At 44.2% G+C, this 22,164-nt stretch overlaps 1 protein-coding gene across 2 annotated transcripts in view; it reads right to left on the bottom strand.

Annotated features, from left to right (window-relative positions):
• Positions 1-22,164, bottom strand: part of pde4bb (phosphodiesterase 4B, cAMP-specific b) — a 75,429-nt gene that overhangs the window by 33,505 nt on the left and 19,760 nt on the right. Inside the window, exon 3 of one of the 2 annotated variants that reach the window (XM_077209197.1) lies at positions 19,314-19,534. In XM_077209197.1, coding sequence (XP_077065312.1) covers positions 19,314-19,534 — 221 coding nt within the window. Of the gene's footprint in view, positions 1-17,851; positions 18,196-19,313; positions 19,535-22,164 lie in introns of those variants that run through there. The other variant, XM_077209205.1, reaches the window with a different exon arrangement.

Below are 22,164 nucleotides of genomic sequence, written 5' to 3'. Positions count from 1 at the left end.
CTAAACCGTCTCATGGCCCGATTCTTTTGGCCGGGCATTCACGAGAACGTGCGTAGGTGGTACGCGTCTTGTCGTGAATGTCAGTTGGTGAATCCCCCGGCCAATCCAAAAGCACCATTGTGCTCCCTTCCATTAATGCAGGTCCCCTTCGAACGAATTGGTATGGACCTCATCGGGCCATTGAGAACGGTCAGCACGTGGGCACCGCTTTGCGCTAGTCCTGGTGGATTACGCAATGCGGTACCCTGAAGCAGTCCCACTTCGTAACATTTCTGCCAAAAGTGTTGCGAGCGCGCTCTTCTCGTTAATCTCCCGGGTGGGAATCCCTAAAGAGATTCTCACCCATCAGGGCACGGCGTTTATGTCACGAACTATTCGCAAACTTTATGAATTATTGGGCATTAAATCGATTCGCACTAGCGTCTACCACCCACAGACAGACGGCTTAATGGAACGGTTTAATCGCACTTTGAAGTCCATGATTCGGAAGTTCGTTCATGAAGACGGCAAAAATTGGGATAAGTGGCTAGAACCCCTCTTGTTCGCTGTACGCGAGGTCCCCCAAGCCTCCACGGGGTTTTCCCCCTTCGAGCTTCTCTATGGGCGTCAGCCCCGCGGGGTGTTAGACGTTCTTAGAGAAACTTGGGAGGACGGACCGACCGCTAGTAAAAACAAAATTCAGTATGTCTTTGACCTGAGAACAAAACTCCACACTTTGGGGCGGCTATCAATGGAGAATTTGTTACAGGCCCAGGACAGACAGAGTCAGCTGTACAACAGGGGGGCTAGACTTCGTCAATTTACCCCGGGAGATAAAGTGCTTGTATTACTCCCTACTTCCAGCTCTAAATTACTCGCAAAGTGGCAAGGACCTTTTGAGGTCACACGGCGGGTCAACGAGTCAAATGAGACACTCAATTATAGGGGCAGATAGGGCGGAGCACATCAAATTTATCACCTCAACCTCCTCAAAAAGTGGGCTGAGGCAGAGTTAGTGATGCTGGCGACGGTAGTGAGCGGAGAGGAGAATCTTGGGCCAGAAGCGAACACAAAACCTCAATCTTTCGCGCTGGCTCTTGGTGGAGATCACCTCTCACCCTCCCAGCTCACTGACATTAAAAATTTACAAGCTGAGTTTGCTGATGTGTTCTCTCCCCTGCCTGGTCGAACGGACCTCATTCAGCACCACATTGAGACGGAACCGTGTGTGCTGGTGCGCTGCCGCCCGTATCGTTTACCTGAACACAAAAAAAGGTAGTTCAGGACGAATTAGAGGCTATGCTTGATATGGGGGTAATAGAAAAGTCCAGCAGTGACTGGGCGAGGCCGATAGTTTTAGTTCCTAAGACCGACGGCTCAGTCCGTTTCTGTGTGGACTATAGAAAGTGGAACGCGGTGTCTAAGTTTGATGCTTATCCAATGCCGAGGGTTGACGAATTGCTTGATCGGCTGGGTACTGCTCGTTTTTATTCGACACTGGACTAAACAAAGGGTTATTGGCAGATCCCCTTGTCTCCCATGTCCAAAGAAAAGTCAGCTTTCACAACGCCGTTTGGATTACACCAATTTGTCACCCTTCCTTTCGGCTTGTTCGGCGCTCCTGCGACTTTTCAGCGTCTGATGGACAAAATTCTCCGGCCGCATGCTGCATATGCCGCTGCCTACTTGGATGATATTATCATCTATAGTAACGATTGGCAGCGTCATATGCAGCATTTGCGTGCTGTCCTGAAGACGCTGAGAAGGGCTGGGCTCACGGCCAACCCGAAGAAATGTGCGATTGGGCGTATGGAAGTAAGGTATCTGGGCTTCCACTTGGGCCACGGACAGGTGCGTCCCCAAATTGATAAGACGGCAGCGGTTGTGACCTGTCCGAGACCTAAGACCAAAAAGGAGGTTAGACAGTTCCTGGGGCTAGCGGGTTATTACAGAAGGTTTGTGCCTAATTATTCGGACCTCGCTAGCCTGCTGACTGATCTAACTAAAAAGTAGGCACCAGATACGGTCCAGTGGACGGAGCAGTGTCAGCAGGCTTTCACCCAGATAAAGGCTGCTCTGTGTGGCGGGCCGCTTTTACATGCTCCTGACTTCTCTCTCCCTTTCATCCTACAGACGGACGCATCGGACAGGGGGCTGGGCGCGGTCCTGTCCCAGGAGGTGGAGGGTGAAGAGCGGCCGGTGTTGTACATCAGTCGAAAGCTCTCTAAGAGAGAGACGATGTACAGCACCATTGAGAAAGAATGTCTAGCCATCAGGTGGGCTGTTCTCACCCTCTGCTACTACCTCCTGGGGCGGGAGTTCACCCTCTGTTCGGACCACGCTCCCCTGTAGTGGCTCCACCGCATGAAGGACACCAACGCGCGGATCACCCGTTGGTATCTTTCTTTACAGCCTTTTAAATTCCAGGTGGTCCACAGGCCGGGTACCCAGATGGCTGTAGCCAACTTCCTCTCCAGGAGGAGGGAGGGGGAGAGGCTGCAGGCCGGACGGCTCCCCGGCCTGAGTCGGGCGGTGGGGGTATGTGGCGAGGGGGGCGTGGTCTCGTGAAGTCTGTAGCGAGACGAGTCAGCGAGCTGTGCGGTGAGTAAGTAGGTCAAGTGCAGATGATGAACACCTGTGTCTGATTGCAGTGATTGGCGTGGAGACCGCATATAAGCTGCCAGGAATGATTGAGCGGGGAGAGAGTGGCTTGGGACTCGCACGCGACCGGCAGCAGATACCAGCAGAGTATACACACGGAGTGGAAAGAGTTTTGGACTGAATGGACCGAGTTATTTATGAAACGGGAAGAGTGGTCATTTGACTGAACCTTGAGAACTGGAGACATACATCAAGAGCTGGTGCAGCGGGCAGAGTGTTTCTTATGCATGTGCTGTAGTGGTTTACTACGGTGAAGGCGCACGAGCGCACCTTTCTTTTGTTCTTTTATTTTCCTGAATAAAGTGCGAGTCCCAAGTTCACCGACCCTGTCTTCTTCTTCTTTCACCCACACACACTAAGATTGACTACATGGACCAGACTAAATTACTTTGCAAGAGAGAAAAGATATAGGATATGAGAGGGCAAAATAAAAGGCTGCACATTAACTCCCTAAATGGGAGAAAATACTTCCCCTATCTTTTATGAACACCCTTACGAAAAAGAAGTATACTTCAAGTTCATTTTATGAAGTACACTTAAGTAATGTTCAAGTATATTTTTAAGTATACTTTATGTAGTAAGTATACTAATATCAATGTGTACTTGTAGAAAACTTGTAAGTGTACTATTTCAATACTGCTTGGGATTGAATTGGCCCATTTTCAGTATATAAAAGTATACGATGTGTAGTAACAGTAGTAAACTTTAAGTAGGCACAACTAGGTTTCTCATTTGTAATTCATCTGTACAAAAAGTGAACTTATAAGCATACTAGTAGTTTACTATTGTAATACTAGTACATTTGTAAGTTTATGAAAGTACACACTGAAGTGTACTCTCAGTAAATTACTAGTTTGGTAGTTTATACTGCAAGTATACTTGTACGTTTCTTTAAGTGAACATAACATTATACTTATAGTTTACTATTTATATACTATATATACTATAACTACTATGTTCAAATATAGATATTATTTTTTATACTTGAAAAATACCTTTAACTGTACTTTAACTAACTGTAATTAGCTTCCTGCATCCTTTTTTTTATCAACATTTGAAGGTTGGTAAGTTTCATAAAGAAAGGCAACATTTTAAACAAAAAAGTTGGCAAAATCAAAAAGCAAAAAGGCAAAGGAGAAAGAAGGATGTCAGAGTCTAAAAGAGAGATGTATACAGAAACTATTGAGTAGAAAATAATGTAGTCAATGCAAGAGGTAATAGAAAACAGCACTGAACAGAGATGAAAACATTGAGAGGGAAGAAAGGGATTGTGGAGAACAGACCAAAATTGATGCTTTGAAGTGAAGGTTATTGAGCTGCCTGCTTCAGTGAGAAAGCAAAGCAAAACCATTTGAGAAAGACAATTTCCCTGGACCAAACATAGTCAGCTTCTGATTGGCTGAAGTAAGTTTCACACAGGGATGCAGGAAGTATGGCAGGGCGACGCAACATCTCGTTCCCTTCTAAGGGAACAATGGTTACAGTCGTAACCTGAGACGTGTCGCAACCTTTCGAGGGAACTCTTCTACGTCAGAAGTAGAACGCTATGGGAACGATAATACCCACTATGCCATACTGACAACTGCCGAGGATAAAAGGCCTACAAGACTACTGAGCGAGAAAGCCCTAGAACTCTTGTATGTATAGCAGGTCTTAACCTCAGTGTGCCATGAAGGTAACATGATACTAGAGGGTGTCTCCCTAGATATAAGCAAGCAGCTATGGCCAAGCAGAAAATAAATCCTGAAGGAACTCCAGCACTGAACCAACCTGGCAGGGTCCAACTGGCGAATCCTGCACCATGAAGTAAAGACTCTCCACATCAAGGCATATATTTTCCTCATGGAGGGAGCTCTAGAGCTAGGATGGTCTCAACAACCTCAGTTGAGAGATTAGTGTTCATGAGGTGGATTCCTCAGGGGCCAAAGCCATTAGTCCGGGCGAAGGTTTTTGCCCCCGGCTTGGGACAGAAGGTCCCTCCTGGTGGGAATCTACCATGGAGAGCCATCGAGAAGAGACATAGGTCTGAGAACCATACTCTAGAAGTCCCGGGAGCAGATTGAATGGGGGAAAAGTATCCAGGCGAAGCCTGCAACATGGCATTCAGCCCTAAACCAGGTGGTCTCTGAACTGCGTATAGCCACAGATCTACTGTAGTTGGACAATTAAACTGAAACACTGGCCAACATTGGGTATGAGGTTTCACGTCTATATATGCACATCCTGGTGGCCAATCTTCACTGATTGCACATTCCATCAGTAATTGCATATTCCAATAGCTGCTCATAAAATACTGCAATTCATCCAACATAATGGGAGACATACCAGAGTTCAAAAGAGGACAAATGGTTGGTACACTTCTCGCTGCCGCATATGTGACTAGGATAGCAAGTCTTTGTGGTGTATCGAGAGCCATGGTATCCAGGGTAATGTTGGCATACCTCCAAGATAGAAAAAACACATTCAACAGTAGTAACTGTTGAAGCAGGAGGAAGCTGTCTAAAAGGGATGTCTGGATACTAACCAGGACTGTATCCAAAAAACATAAAATCATAGCTGCTCAAATCACTGCCGAATTAAATGGGCAACTTGACTCTCATGTTTCCACCTAAACTGTTTGTCAAGAGCTCCACAGAGTCAATATGCATGGTTGGGCAGCTATAGATCAGTGATGGTTTGAGCTGTAATATCATAGCATGACCTACTGTGCTTGATAGGCGCATCACTGCCAAGTACTACTGAACCATTCTTGAGAAACATGTGCATCCAATGTTTCTTAAATAGTACTCTAAAGCTGTGTATCAGGTGCATAATGCACCAATACATACACCAAGATGCTGCCGATCGATTGCTCCTGTCTGCCTTGCTGCTGGTTTGCTGGTTTCACAACACGCAAGTATCTCGCTAGCCTGTTAACTTGCCATCCGTGCTTGCTTGTCTTTTTTCTCTCATCCGCTCGCGCATTTTTCGAGTCTATCAAACAACTGTGGTGAGTAGGATCAGTCAACAAACATGGTAAACAATGTCTTCTCCTGTTATTGCCACTTGCACTTCGTGTCACATGTACAGAATAGCATTCTCTGTAAGCACTGAGAGCTTTACATGTACTAAATGCAGGGAGATAGTCACGCTGACAGGGAAGATTTCAGAACTAGAATCGAGGATAGTAAGAATGCAAGGCTTTAGATACTGCTTTGGATGGGACTAGCTTAGTTAACTCTGTACATTGTTCGTTTCCGGCTGAAGAGCCCGTGCAGCAGAGAAAATGGGTGACCGTGAGACACTGTAGTCACAGGACAAAATACTGCTCTTCCGTTCCGATTACCTTAACAAATCGATTCTCTCTACTCAGTGAAACACCCACTGAGAATCCTGTTGAATGTGCCCTAGTTATTGGCAAGTCTATTACATAGAACGTGAAAATAGAGCCACCAGCCACCAGCCACCATAGTCCCATGTTTGCCAGGAGCCAGCAAATTTAAAAATGCTGGCTAATGCTAATCGTAAATTCTCTAAGATTATTATTCACGTCGGCACTAATGATGTTTGACTTTGTCAGTCGGAGATCACTAAAATTAACGTTGGGAACTCACAAGTACGATGTCAGACACTGTAATTTGACTGGCTAAACCGACCGTCTGCTAGCTGTCTCACGTCACTGAGGTCAGATAAATCCCATCACATAAAGACTCTTTCACCTAGATATCATTACATAGAGACTGTGTCTGTTCCCCGAATTAGGAAATACAAAAAACTCCCCAACCCATTTAAGGGTAAAAATTTAATTAATGTTTAAATGATAAAGCTTGGGTTGCTGAATATTCGATTCCTTTATTTGAAAAGCACTTATTTTAATGATATGATTACAGATTATAACCTAGATGTGCTGTGTTTGAAAGAAACCTGACTAAAACCAGACAATTACATTACTTTAAATGAGTCCACCCCTCAAGATTACTGTTATAAACATGAGCCTCGTCTGAAAGGCATAGGGGGAGGTGTTAATGTAATTTATAGTGATATCTTCAGAATTACTGAGAAGTCTTGTTTCAAATATAATTCTTTTGAAGTGTTGGTGCTTAATGTAACACTATCTAGTGTAAATGATAAATCACGTTTGAGATTTGTGCTGGCTACTGTACCAGGACACCTTACAGACTTTATTAACACCAGACAGAAGGAGATTCACATCACCATATGGAAAGAAGCGTAAATGGATGGAGAAGCATAGGTTACTGTAAAGCTAGGTCTTTGTTGGTGCTTATCTTGGCGAAAGCCGAGTACAAATCAGCATGAAGTTTTAACATCTACTCTCGTGTAATGGAAATCATGAAGATCTGGATACGTCCAGTGACTGCAGTGAATAGTACTGCTGGCAACAAGGGAAAGACCTTGTGACAGGCTGGAGAGACAGCTGACAGGAGGAAAGAGACCCCAATGGGGCTGGTAAGGGTTAGCTACCCTTGTCGGCAGTATCCAGCTCTGTATTTACAGGATGCTGGAGACACCCGCTCAAGGCTTCTGAGAAATTAAAGAGAAAAATACAACTAGAGTCTGCGAGAGCGGGGGCGGCAGATGACTCAATGTTGGACAACATGGTTAACGACTTTGGAATGGAAACGGATATGAGCATGGAGAGTACTTCACAAAAGACTAGTTTAGGTTCTGCAGTTAGCAAAGTCATTGAACTCCAAGCTTGTGTCTGTGGCTGGAGCAAGGCGACAACAGTCAGGGGTTTGAAGATTCATCAAGGGAAAATTAAATGCTTGAGGGAGAAGGGACAAGGGCCTCGCATTGATCAGTACTTCATACGAAGTCAGTCAAGTCAGTCGAATGAAATTCGACAGGAAGCGACAGGAAGCAAACCACAGTTCGCAGGATATCAGCACCCCTGTCATAGAGGAGAGGAGGGTTTGCACAGTTAGCGATGAACACATTGATACTTGTGAATCCGGTCAGACTAACCAGCATAAGAGAGAAAAGAACCTCAACGGGCATAGGCCTGAAGTTAGATGGCCAAGAGTTTGTGAGAAAACTGCATGGGACACGGTAAACACAGATTTATGCTTTGCTTCGGAGAGATTAACTGGTACAGTTGAAAAGAAGCTGGATAAATTTGGGGACATCATTTACGCATATGTAAAGAGCAGAACAAAGTCAGAAGGAGGGACTCAGTCTCTTACAAAGGGCCATAAAAGCTTGCAACATTACACAGAGCTGAGCGCTTACGGAAACGCTACAAAAAGAAGGAGTGTGTGAGGGCTAATTTCTATAAAGACCCATTCAAATTCGTAAAGAAGTTATTTACCAGTGAGAAGAATGGCACTTTAAAAGCATCAAGGGTTGAGCTAGAGAGATATTTGGAGGAAACGCATACAGATGCAAAAAGGCATGAGCCCATGTCAGTTCCGTCAGACATCCCACCTATCAATCCACCAGAATACCAAATGGAGGTCTGTGCACCTAAGAGGAAAGAGATAGAGATAGAGCAGATTTTGAGAAAGGCAAGGGCTTCATCATCTCCAGGGCCTAATGGAGTTCCGTACAGAGTGTACAAGAATGCTTCAAGAGTTTCATGAATTCTGTTTCACGAATTCTGTGGAAATTGATAAAAGTGGCATGGGAAAAGCAGGTTGTACCTAGAGCATGGAGCCGAGCAGGTGGAGTCTTTATACCCAAAGAAAAAGATGCTACAAGCATCAGTCAGTTTCGTCCTATTTCACTATTAAACGTCGAAGGTAAGATTTTCTTCAGCATTATTGCTCAGGATGTAAAGGTTAGTAAGCTGGGATGAGTTGAGTGGGGGACGGAGGGGGGTGACTCTGGGACGCCAGAGTCACTGTCGAGCCCTCTTGAGGTGTCGTGGGCTAGTCGACGAAACACTGAGGATGGAAGGTGCCCACTTGAAGACCCTAGAGATGTCCCCTACTCAGCTCAATCCAGACGGTTGTCATGAGGAATCTGCACTGTGGTTGCAGCCGTTGTGTATGCTGACGCGCAAAATACACTGCAACTATTAACACCAGACAGAAGGACATTCACATCACCATATGGAAAGAAGCGTAAATGGATGGAGAAGCATAGGTTACTGTAAAGCTACGTCTTAGTTGGTGCTTATCTTGGCGAAAGCCGAGTACAAATCAGCATGAAGTTTTAACATCTACTCTCGTGTAATGGAAATCATATCAAATAATTTGCTGATTTTCTATCAGAGTTAGTACTGGCTGCAGATAAAGTCCTAATTGTTGGTGATTTTAATATACAGGTAGATAACGAAAAAGATGCATTTGGATTGGCATTTAAAGACTCTATTGAACTCTATTGGAGTTAGACAACACGTATCAGGACCTACTCATTGTCGTAATCATACTCAAGATCTAATATTATCGCGTGGAATCAATGTTGATGCCGTGGAAATTCTGCAGCAGAGTGATGACATCTCAGATCATTATCTTATCTGTGTATACCTAATTTAGCCAAGGCTGCGAAGCCGACCCCGTGTTACAAATATGTTAGACCTATCATTTCTGCCACAAAAGATTGCTTTATTAATAATATTTCTGATCAGTTTCATCTCCTCAGTATCCCAGATAGCTTAGAAGAACTCAATATTGCGTCAGAAACTTCTGACTCTCGCTTTTCCAGCACTTTAGACACATTTGCTCCTTTGAGCTTAAAGAAGATTAAAGTAAACAGTCCAACGCTGTGGTACAACAAGCACAATCAGGCCCTTAAAGGATTAGTGTTGTATTCTCAAGTGCGGGTTTAATAATGCATGGAGTTAGTGTTCAGGATGGATAGAGTTTGATTGTGCTGGGAGCATTCTGTTATGCCTGACGAATGTATGGTTCGTTTACTTGGGTCTGAAAGGACAGTGAGTTTTGGAAGTAAAAGTTACGATAAGTTGATGCTACTTGCTGTGTCAGTGTGATCCTTCCAAAACATAACATTTGGCGACGAGGATGGCTGATATCGCACTACCACCTCCTGCTCCTTTCCTTGCTCTATCTGGTGAGCCTCCGATTCCCTGGACTCGCTGGTTACAGTCCTTCGAGACTTTCATCTTGACAGTGGGGCTGACTGACGTGAGCACAGCCTGCAAAAAGGCGCTGTTACTGCATTGCTTGGGAGCCGAGGGTCAGCGCGTGCTGGGAACACTTGAGTCAGACACACAAAGCGATTAGGACACAGCCTTGGAACTCTTGCGCCGTTTTCTGTTCTGCCAAAGACACCAGCTGCCTGATGTGTCAGTGCAACAATACGTAACCAACTTGCGTGGATAGGCCAGCACATGCAAGTTCGGTGCGTTACAGGACGAAATGATTTGCGACCAGTTGATTGAACATACCAACAATGCAAAAGTACGTGAAACTCTACTATTAGAACCGGATGATTTATCACTGTCCAGAGCAATCACGATTGCATTACAAATAGAGAGTGCAGCTGCATGTGCGTCGGCTCTGACTAAACAGCAAACATTCACGGACTACCCAGCCCCCTCCCCCATGCCCCCATCAACATTACAGCCCAGCCAGAACGACACTTTGGCGGCAGCAGACTCCTCAGTTATGCGACTGAGACGACCGCAGCGGTCTCGGCCACGCCCACAAGCGCGCCTACGTCACGGCCCTGTGATAACTGTGGATCTTCATCTCATCTGTCTAGAGCACAGAACTGCCCAGCCCGTGGCCAAACGTGTCGCAACTGTGGCAAACGCAACCATTTTGCTTCAGACTGCTGCTCGGCTCCAGCTGAGTCAACCACTATCATTCACAATGTCTACTCTGGACCAGTCCCATTTAAAACATGCTAAGTGCACCTAAATGATGTATGTATTCCACTGCTTTTGGACACTGGTGCCAGCGTGTCTCTCTTGAACAAGCACACATACAGTTGTTTTTTCATAGCGCTGCCACTTTCGCCACCCTCTGCTTCACTCTGTGGCTATGGCGACTCAAAAATTGATCAAGTGGGTTCCATACAAGTGACTGTTGGATATGGCAACAAGTTGATACCCAGCTTTGCCTTCCATGTTGCCCGTCGCGGGGCCAATCTGATGGGTCTGCATCTGTTCTCGGCTCTGGGATTCTCCCTAGTGGACACAATGGGAGCTGCGATCCTGACAGTCTCCACCCCTTGGCAGCAAAAATGGCCGTCCCTGTTTGAAGGCTTGGGTTGCCTCACTGCTTTTGCCCACCAACCTCTCCTGAACCCCGCTGTTAAACCAGTCATTCAACCACTTCGCCGCATTCCCCTGGCTTTCCATGATGGTGTCTCAGCTGAACTTAAGCAGCTGCTGGACCCTGGCATTATCGAACCAGTGGATGCATCGCCCTGGGTGAAATCAGGGGCCCTACGGATGTTTGTCGACCTGCGAGCAGTGAATAAGGCAGTATTTCCGGACAGGTTCCCACTGCCTAGCTCGGAAGAGATCACTGTTCAGTTCCATGGCTCAACCGTGTTCTCTAAACTGGATCTCAGACAGGGCTACCTACAAGTGCCTCTCCACCCCAGCAGCAGAAACCTCACAGCCTTCGGGACCCATGCAGGTGTGTTTCATTACATGCGCATGCCGTTTGGACTTAGCTCCGCCCCCAGCTGTTTTCAAAAAATCATGGTGTCAGTGTTGGTTGGCATACCGGGGGTGTCCATTTACCTGGATGATGTGGTTCTCCATGGGCCCTCTCCTGAGAGTCATGATGAACGCCTCAGCAGAGTTTTTGCGGCCCTAGCTGAAAACAAACTGACCGTCAATGCTGAAAAATGTGTTTTCTCTGCACCGACCATTGAGTGTGTGGGTTTCCAACTGTCAGCAGATGGTGTCACACCACTTCAGTCAAATGTAGACGCCATACTGGCAATTCCCGAACCCAGCTAGGCTGTACAGGTCGCCAACTTCTTGTGGCGTGCTCTGAGGCATGCTCACAGGCATGCCCTGAGGCGGTGTGTGTGCTCAAGGTGCAGCTCACCACAGCTCCAGTGTTGGCTCACTTCCATATCTCTAGCCCCACCCTGGTGACCTGCGATGGGTCGGCTACAGCCATAGTAGAAGTGCTGTCACAGACTCAGCGGGGCGTGGAGAAGCCCACAGCCTTTGCGCCACGGGCCCTCAATCAAACGGAACAGCGGTACTCGGTGGGGGAACGCGAAGCAGTAGCCTGCATCTGTATCTCTATGGCCACGCTTTCACCCTGAGGACAGACCACCAGGCCCTGACTGCACTGCTTTCTACTTCGGGGACAGGCCACAGACCACTGCGGCTACACCGTTGGTCCGACTGTCTTCGCCAGTATAACTTTGAACTGAAGTTCACCCCTGGCAGAGACAATGTTGTGGCTGACCTACTGTCCCGCGCCACTTAACCCCACCCTGACAAGCATACACACACTGACACAGACCGGGTGGAACGGGACATTGTCCAGATGTTACACACACCCCTCCAGGCTGTCGTATCGTTACAAGAACTGAGGGACGCATCTGAACAAGACCCGATTCTTTCTCAGCTCCGTGTCTATATTCGGAACGGCTAGCCTAAGGAGATATCGGAGGGGCTGGTAGCATTTTCCAGAATAAAGCAGGAGCTGTCCTGCTGGAACGACACCTGTGTGGCACGCGGCCTCTGCACAGTCATACCCAGCACCCTACGTGCACGTGTCTTGTCAATGGCTCACAAGGGCCACCTGGGTATTGTGAAGTTGAAACAGTGCTGCAGAGACCGGGTTTGGTGGCCAGGGATAGATAAAGACATTGAGGCCCTGGTGAAAGATTGTGCCGCCTGTCTCTTGAGCGGTAAGACGGGTCACCAGGTCCCCCACCCTTACGACCTCTTGCTTGGCCATCGCAGCCCTGGGACCACCTGCAGCTGGACATATGTGGTGAGATACAGGGAGTTCCTCATCACTAGCGCTTCCTAGTGGTTGTCTATGACCTGCACTCGAAATGGCCCAAGCTCATTACCACCGGCTCTGTGACCTCTCAGGTCATAATCAACTTTCTGGACTCTCTGTTGTCACGTTGGGGCCTCCCAAATACGATCACAACGGACAATGGCCCGCAGCTGACCTCGGCTGAGTTCACCACATATCTCGAACACAAGGGTATTCCCCACATCCGCACGGCATACTATCATCCCCAGGCTAATGGTGGCATTCAAAATGTTGGTTGTCATTGAAGTCCATTATTCAAGAAAAATTCAGAAATGTTTTCCTCAAAAAACTTAATTTCTCTTCCACTGAGGAAAGAAAGACATGGATATCTTGGATGGCATTGAGGTGAGTAAATTATTAGGAAACTTTCTTTTTGAGGTGAACTAATCCTTTAAGAGAGCAGCCAGACGTTTCCAAGCAGAACAGCAGTAATGACTTTATGGACTTCTTTACTTACAAGATTGATAATATCAGAAAGAAATTATAACTATGCAACCATCTACTACAGTATCGCATCATGCTTTTGCATTGTAGTCTCCTTGAGGAAAAATTTGATTCATTCATTGCTATAGGAGACGAAGAATTTTCCAAACTCGTTAAATCATCGAAATCGACAACATTTATATAAGACCCTATAACGACTAAGCTATTGAAAGAGATGCTTCCAGAGGTCATGGATCCTCTTCTTAATATCATTAATTCATCTTTGTCATTATTTGTTGCATACCAAAAACTTTTAAGCTGGCAATGGTTAAACCGCTTGTTAAAAAAATGCAACTTGATCCTACAGAATTAGTCAATTACAGGCCAATCTCGAATCTACCTTTTCTGTCAAAGATACTAGAAAAGACAGTATCCTCACAACTATGTTCCTTTTTAGAAAGAAATGGTATTTGCGAGGATTTCCAGTCAGGATCACCCCCTGACGAAACTTAACAATTCACAAACTTAACGGAATGCATAGCTGATATAAAAAACTGGATGACTATTAATTTCCTACTACTTAATTCTGAAAAAAACAGAAATTCTAATTATTGTACATAAAACTTCCTCACGCAATAACCTAGAATACTGTCTAACACTTGATGGCTGCTCTGTCAAGTCTTTGTTCGTGGTTAGGAACCTGGGTGTGCTCTTTGATACCAATCTTTCATTTGAAAGTCACTTTATAGTATCTGTAAAACCAAATTTTTTCACCTTAAAAATATATCTAAATTACGTCATATTCTCTCAATGACAAATGCAGAACTGTTAATTCATGCGTTCATGACATCAAGTCATGACATCGGCCCCTAAGTTAATAACTAATGATCGTTGCGACGGAAGTGAATCAATCAAAACTAACTTTAGCTGGACAATAACTTTATTATAGAGCTGCTGTAAAGCCAAATGATCTCTGTCACTTTAATTTCTATTATCACTGCAAAGCTGCTTTGAAACAATCTATGTTGTTAAAAGCGCTATATAAATGAAGGTGACTTGACTTGACCAAGATTGGTGACAGAGAGGTTTGATGAACATGAAAGTGAAGTTAAACACAATTATTTATTATTACAATTTACAATTTATGACTTTGAATTATACTGTAATGTTGATTGGCTATAATTACTCATTTCATCCCCAGAAATTAAGAAAAAATCCATTTAACAGAGACATCAGTTGCAGTATTGGTATTGATTATACTGGCCCTCATGCATAATATTTAGCATTAAACATATTTAAAATAGACTGTCTTTATGCTGTTTCTAATTATTATTATCTGTTGTTAATTTGGAGATTCACTAGTTAATTTATTTTAATCGAGTTACAGCACTAATATATAATATATATTTATCTATATATATAGATGGAACTTACAGTGAGTATGAAACCATTCTGTGGTCTCAATGAGTGTTGAAAACTAGATATGTCATTAATTAAAATAAATATTTTACATGATAGTACATTTTTTATAGTTTTTTATAGATAGTTCAAGTTTTTACCTATATTGAGTGATTGTGGTAACAACTGCCTTAAAAATAATTATTTTGTACCTTGGAATGTTTTTAGTGATTTATCATTAAGATCACTGCTTATAGTTTACTACTAAGTTATTATAACAATATCTATACTAACCAACTGTATGTTTTGGGTTGACATAATGAACAGAAACAATGCATATCAATTATAAAACAAAGGACATTGAGAAGGAATCTCAGCTGACAGAAAAATAGGTCACAGAGCGACATGGTTAAAAGGAACTGGGAGAAACGACATTGGGCATTATGCCAGAAGGTTGCGTAGGGTGTCTGACACCAGACTCAGAATGATATAAAAAGCCGTCAAGGGTTGATAGAAGAGCCTAGAAACTATCACCACCTCTTACGTGTATGTGTGTGTGGTAACAGGCAGCTATTGCAAGAGTCTTGTTACTGCTGAAAGTGCAGAATCATCATAAAGTGGCATCTGGAGGGCAGAAACTCTACAGGGAATATGTGGACCCAACACTTTTTTCACAAATTAATTTTTTAATTTTTCTGAAAATGTGAAAAGTGCTTGCCCATAAAAAACTCACCACTGTGCTGCTAGAGTGTTGTTGGTGATAGCTAAAGTGTTCTGTGTAGTAGCTAGCATGTTGCTAGGGTGATCTGGGTGATTGATTGTCGAAGTTAAAGAGCCAGGAAACATTTCGGAAATACTAAAAAATATATTTTTTGCCATAACAAATAATTTTTTTAACAAGAATGCAATCCTTAAAGGGATAGTTGGAACTTAAAGGGACCCAAACATGAAAATTAGTCCATGATTTACTCACCCTGAAATCATCCTAGGAATATATTACAATATTCTTTCAGACGAATACAATCGGAGTTATATTAAAAAAAAGTCCTGGCTCTTCCAAGCTTCATAATGGCAGTGAATGGCTGGATTATTTTGGAAGTCCATCAAAGCGCATCTATTCATGATTAAAGTGCTCCACGCGTCTCAGGGGGACCTTGAACTTGACGCACAACGTAATGACAATTGCGGTTGCCAAGCCCTGTGTGTTTGAAACAGCGTCATTTTGTTGTGCGTCAAGTTCAAGTGTTACTCTTTTGGCCTTTGTCGATGCATGCAGCCGTCTGCCGGAAGCTAGTTATTTTAGTCGATAAAGTTTTAATCATGGATATTTTTCTTACACAAATGCATCACTTCACTTCACAGAAGGCCTTTATTAACCCCTGCAGATGGAGAGCCATTTCGAGAACTTTAATCATGAATAGATGTACTTTGATGGACTTCCAAAGTCATCCAGCCATTCACTGCCATTATCAACCTGGGAAGAGCCAGGACATTTTTTAAACATAACTCTGATTATATTCGTCTGAAAGAAGAATGTCATATACACCTAGGATGACTTCAGGGTGAGTAAATCATGGGCTAATTTTCATTTTTGGGTGAACTATCCCTTTAACAGAGATCCACTAAAAGTTGCTGTTAGATCAACAGAAAGTATTACTTTGAAGAAGCTTGACTACTCCCATTATGCATTGATTGCACAATGACACACAATGTTCAAAAGTTTGGGGTCGGACTTGGTAAGATTTTTTGAAAACATGTCTCTTGTGCTCAACCAGGCTCCATATATGTGATCAAAAATACTGTAAAAAAAATTAATATTGTTAAATATTTTCACACTAAAAGAACTGTTTGCCATTTTAATATATTTTAAAATGTAATTTATTCTGGCCACACGGTGGCTCAGTGTAGCATTGTTGCATCACAGCAAGAGGAAGCCTTACGGTGTGGAATTTGCATGTCTGTGTGGGTTTGCAGCAAAGGTGAATTTGACACAAAAAATTGCCTGTAGGTGTGGGTGAATGTGTGTTTGAGTCCTGTGATGGACAGGACATCCATCCAGGTTGTCCGCTGCCTGTGGCCAGCATCCCTGCAACCCACAGGTTAAGGTGGAATGGATGGATGTAATCTATTCCTGTGATGGTAAAGCTAAATTTTCAGTGTCATTACTCCAGTCTTCAGTGTCACATGATCCTTCAGAAATCATTCTAATATGCTGGTTTGCTGCTCAAGAAATATTTCTTATTATTATCAGTGTTGAAAACAGTTGTGCTGCTTAATATTTTTGTGAAAACCATGATATTTTTTTTGAGTAAACTAATCAGGGACTAACGAGAACAGGTGCAGACTAGACAGAACATAATTGTGACACTTAAACTGTCACTTTTATTTGATAAATTTAATGCATCCTTGCTAAATAAAAGTATTAATTTCTTTGAAAAAAAAATTCTTACTGACCTCAAACTTTTGAACAGCAGTATACACGCATACATGCATACAATATACACAGTATTCATGTAAATATAGCAATTAACTTTAACTTTTGTATTTATTAAACTTAATTTTGATCTTCCTAGACCTTAATTGTTGGCTTTAAGACAATTGGGGTAAGCAGGATGGGGCCAAGAGCCGTGGGAACGGAGCGAGGCCGGTCTCGAGATTCTCATAGAGGAGCTTTGGAAGGATAAAAGGAGGAGTGGCGACAGTGAAGGACCAGGCCTGGACTATGTTGTGCCTTATTATGTTTATATGCAGCAGCCATCCATGAGGGGCTGCCGCTTTACTTTCGTCGTTTGTTTATTTTATGAGATTAAAGTTTCGTTGCATGTTCGCCATTTCCCGCCTCCTTCTTTCCTGAGCTTTAACTTTGCTACATCAAAGGTTTTTCTTTAAATTAAACAATTGTTATAGATTTGATCACATTATTTTCAATGTTTCATGAGATGAGGGTTTTCATATACTATTTTATATACATTTTTGCTTCAGATCATAGCTAATGATGTATTGACTTTGATTTAGATGTAATGATGTTATTCCCTTCAGAGCTTGTTGGTTTTGTTTATTGCTTAGATATCTCTAAACAACGCCTACAGAGAAATACTTCAGGAAAATCAGGCGGTCACTGTTTCACTATTCCGATCCTTAGAAATGGCTTGGATACCTCCCTCAGTGATGGTCGATAGATTTGTTTGAACCCATTTTATAGCTCACTGGGTGAAAATCCAATTACGTAGAAAAGTAATAACAGCACATCAATAAACCACCCAATTTGAGGTTTCATTCATGTCCAAAGGCACAAATGCTGCACTTAAATATGATACAAATTTCCCTAGATTAAAGAGTACAATAATCATCCATCCTGGTGGCAAATATATTTAAGAAGGGCTTTTGATTTCAATAAAAGATCACAGTAAGACTCAATTAAAGCAAGGACAGAGCAAGACAAAGCTGCAAACACTGAGTCTTACCAGGTATGAGACACAGCCACTGTGAAGCGTCTGCGTTGGCGGACAGTTTTATTCACCACCAGCTTTCTGAACATGCCTGGGGATTTCTGGGGTGAGTCTCTTGCACCAGCTGTGTGCTCTTTCACATCAGATTGACAGCCTGTGTCCAAATTGATCTCCATCCCTTGACTGACAGGGCTAATGTCAGAATCTTCTTTTAGATCCATGAGGAAGTGTCATACACAGAGATTTGTGAAAGCCCTAAGCCTTAAATCCAGCGGTTTCCAGCTGTAGAAGTGTGTGTTGAGGTGCTATGTAGGCCGACTCTGTTTACATTCAGTCTCTGTCACAATCTGCTTCAATCCAACCCTTTTCCCTTTATCCTCCCCTCTTGCCTACTTGTTAGGCCTCTGACTAGAACGCCCTCCCCTCCCAAGAGTCGCCTTTCTGGAACATTCTTGGAACTTCTACATGTGCAGCCTACTTGGCCCAGTTTAGATGGAGTATGAACTTGATACAGACAGACAGGTGCGGATGGAGAGGCGAGTTCGGTGAGACATTTGTTAATGTTAATACCAAGTTTAAACAGCAATGTTTCACAGCTGACTTTTTTTGATAGTATCACCCAAAACAGATGGTAAAACCAGGTGTAAATGGGGTCTACGTGAACTGGTTTATTTTATTTTATTTTACAGGATTACTTAAGGGTTAATTGATAACATATATTATGTATATTCCACAAAAATATAATCTGTCGTTCATTTTATTGTAGTGTGAACTTGGCATGTTCTCAAAGGAATATGACTTCAGCTATGATGGGCTACAGTGAGCAGAATGAAATGTGAAATAAGCCGATTCAATAGAACACAAGGTAGTTGTGCAGTCATCATGCATAACATGACAACTGTGATTTGAGTGTCATGTCAAGACAAAATTCTATAAAAAGAAGCATTCAGCATTTGACATCATTATAGAATTCAATAACAGGATAGGCTACACTATATCAAAGAGAGCATTCTATGAAATTCTAAACATACACTACTATACACTGTAGAAAAAATTAAAAAGTTGCCTTATTTTTTTAAGTTAGCTCAACTTTTTTTAAACATTTTTATTTATATATGGTCGTATATATATACACACACACCAGTCAAAAGTTTAGAATAATTAACATTATTAAATTAAAAAAGAAATGCCGGTTTCTCTGGTAGTGGGCGGAACTAATGCACAATCTGCAATCTTATTGGCTGGCGACCCGGGATCTATTACCGTCCCGTTTTGGTTTCAGCAAATCAGTTCAAATGAACACAGACAACATGATTAATATTCATGAACCCAGCAGCTCATCAATCCTTAGTGCATTGTATATTGTTATTATTACTACAATTATTAGTAGTATTTTGTATATTGCAAAGTACAATAAAATGCCAATTAAAATAATTTCATATGTTGTATTTGCTGTTACATTCAAAATTGAGCTTACCTATCAGGGGGAACTAGTGTGATATCTATACGTGGTGGAGTAATGAAGCCCAGTGACGTGGGTCTGGAAACGTGATCTTCTTGAGGACTGCGGGCCCTCTCTGTCTGTCTCCATGACAGCGGCGGCAACACAAGGGTTCCTGAGTGCCGTCGGGGGCCTCGCCAGAGATCCACGCCCAATGTAGCGCCTGAAGATGTAGATCCTGAGAGGTCCTTGCTGTCCTAACATAATAAGAATAGAGCAAAAATGTATCCACTGTTTAAGAAACACCTACACACAATAGGATCATGATAATCGATTAACTAATTAATACATAAATGAACAAATGAGAGAATATTTGCAAAGAATATGGACTGTTTACAATATCCTTTAGTATGTTCATGCCTCTGAAAGTCCTTTCTTCTTGACATCATCAATCCAATCAATTCACTAGCCAGTGAAAAAAAGAGTGAAAATTGTTTCTACATCACCACCCATACTATACTTATTTTTACAATCACACAAGTTTTATGAAACACATTATTATGGGAACTTTAATTTTACTTTGTCAGTAAGCTTGGCACAAAGTTTATGTTCTTCTCTTGGTTACTTTACTTTACTTTATTGTTTATTTTTACAGGGACAATGCACAATTAAAAGTAATTGCAACAGAGTTAGCTAAAAGCTAATTTGCATCTGCTGTCCCTGGGCAGGTAAACAAAACCTCACAATACATATATTCAGGAATGTAACATTTACAAAATCAGTATATAAAAACAGATCATTTAAAACACAGTCATAAGTGGTTGCAGATTTGTTCTGATAGTAGCCAGTACTTAAGCTTGTTTTTAAAAATTGTGAAGCTATCAATGTTTCGGATATTTATGGGTAAGGAATTCTATATCCCCACTACTCTAACTGAAAAAGTATTTTTGACCAAAGCTGTTTTTCTATACTGCGGGACCAAATCTCCCCTAGCAGATGCTCTAGTCCTACCGGCACTTCCATTATGGGCCAGGCATCCCTTAAGAGGGGGAACAAGATTATGAATAATTTTGTACATCAGGCATACATAAGTATAAAATATAAATTTATTACGATTCAAAAAATGTAACCTTTTCAAATTAGTACAATGATGATGTTTTCAGTCCCTTTGTTTTTTTCTAGCATTTTCATACTTTGTTTATGAAGTGAGTACACAGGCTTAAGTGTTGTTTCACCTGCCTGTGACCAAGTTGTTATACAATACGACAAGTGAGGGAGAATCAAAGTATGTTCAAAAAGTAGTGCAGCTGATTGAGAAAGCTGGTGTTACATGTGTGTCCTGGGTTTCCCCCTGCTTGGTGTTTTGGTTTAGTCCTATTCAGTTTTACCGCTCCTCGTTTGTCCTCAGTTTAGTCACCTGTGTCTAGTTAATTTGCCCCAGCTGTGTCTTGTTCCCCTATCTGTTCTCTGTGTATGTAAACCCAGTGTTCTCCCTAACTCCTGGTCGGTTATTGCGTTTATATGGTTGTAAGTGTTGCAGTTCCTCTGTGCTCTGTGCTGTCCCGTCCAGCACAGAGCCTTCACCGCTGGTCCCGTCCAGCACAGAGCCTTCACCGCTGGTCCCGTCCAGCACAGAGCCTTCACCGCTGGTCCCGTCCAGCACAGAGCCTTCACCGCTGGTCCCGTCCAGCACAGAGCCTTCACCGCTGGTCCCGTCCAGCACAGAGCCTTCACCGCTGGTCCCGTCCAGCACAGAGCCTTCACCGCTGGTCCCGTCCAGCACAGAGCCTTCACCGCTGGTCCCGTCCAGCACAGAGCCTTCACCGCTGGTCCCGTCCAGCACAGAGCCTTCCCCGCTGGTCCCGTCCAGCACAGAGCCTTCTTCCCCGCTGACGCCGTGCAGCCCAGAGCCCTCGCCGCTGACGCCGTCCAGCCTAGAGACTTTTTCACGGCTGGACGGCGTCCAGCCTAGAGACTTTTTCACCGCTGGAGCCGTCCAGTCCCGCGAACCCATTACCGCTGGTTCCGTCCAGCCCAGAGACCCTTTCACCGCTGGTTCCGTCCAGCCCAGAGACCCTTTCACCGCTGGTTCCGTCCAGCCCAGAGACCCTTTCACCGCTGGTTCCGTCCAGCCCAGAGACCCTTTCACCGCTGGTTCAGTCCAGCCCAGAGACCCTTTCACCGCTGGTTCAGTCCAGCCCAGAGACCCTTTCACCGCTGGTTCCGTCCAGCCCAGAGACCCTTTCACCGCTGGTTCCGTCCAGCCCAGAGACCCTTTCACCGCTGGTTCCGTCCAGCCCAGAGACCCTTTCACCGCTGGTTCCGTCCAGCCCAGAGACCCTTTCACCGCTGGTTCCGTCCAGCCCAGAGACCCTTTCACCGCTGGTTCCGTCCAGCCCAGAGACCCTTTCACCGCTGGTTCCGTCCAGCCCAGAGACCCTTTCACCGCTGGTTCCGTCCAGTCCTGAACATTTTCCTGACCCAGTCACTCTCCCCATTAATTTTTGGGGGGGGGAGGGCCAAGGACCCTCGCCGTGGGCCCTTGCCACCAGAAGGGTCCTCACCGCCACGGCCGCCCGAAGGGTCCTCACCGCCACGGCCGCCCGAGGGGTCCTCACCGCCACGGCCGCCCGAAGGGTTCTCACCGCCACGGCCGCCCGAAGGGCCCTCACCGCCACGGTCACCCGAGGGGCCTTCACCGCCACGGCCGCCCGAAGGGTCCTCACCGCCACGGCCACCCGTAGGGTCTTCACCGGCACGGCCGCCTGCACGTCCTGCTCCGCCCTGGCCGCCCGAAGGGTCCTCACCGCCACGGCCACCCGTAGGGTCTTCACCGGCACGGCCGCCTGCACGTCCTGCTCCGCCCTGGCCGCCTGCACGTCTTGCT

The sequence above is a fragment of the Siphateles boraxobius genome, unplaced genomic scaffold (assembly GCF_051911475.1).
Source record: "Siphateles boraxobius isolate OS27281-9 unplaced genomic scaffold, OSU_SipBor_1 1, whole genome shotgun sequence".
Taxonomy (NCBI): domain Eukaryota; kingdom Metazoa; phylum Chordata; class Actinopteri; order Cypriniformes; family Leuciscidae; genus Siphateles; species Siphateles boraxobius.
The sequence above is the reverse complement of the archived record's forward strand: the minus strand, read 5'-3'. Positions and strand labels throughout refer to the sequence as shown.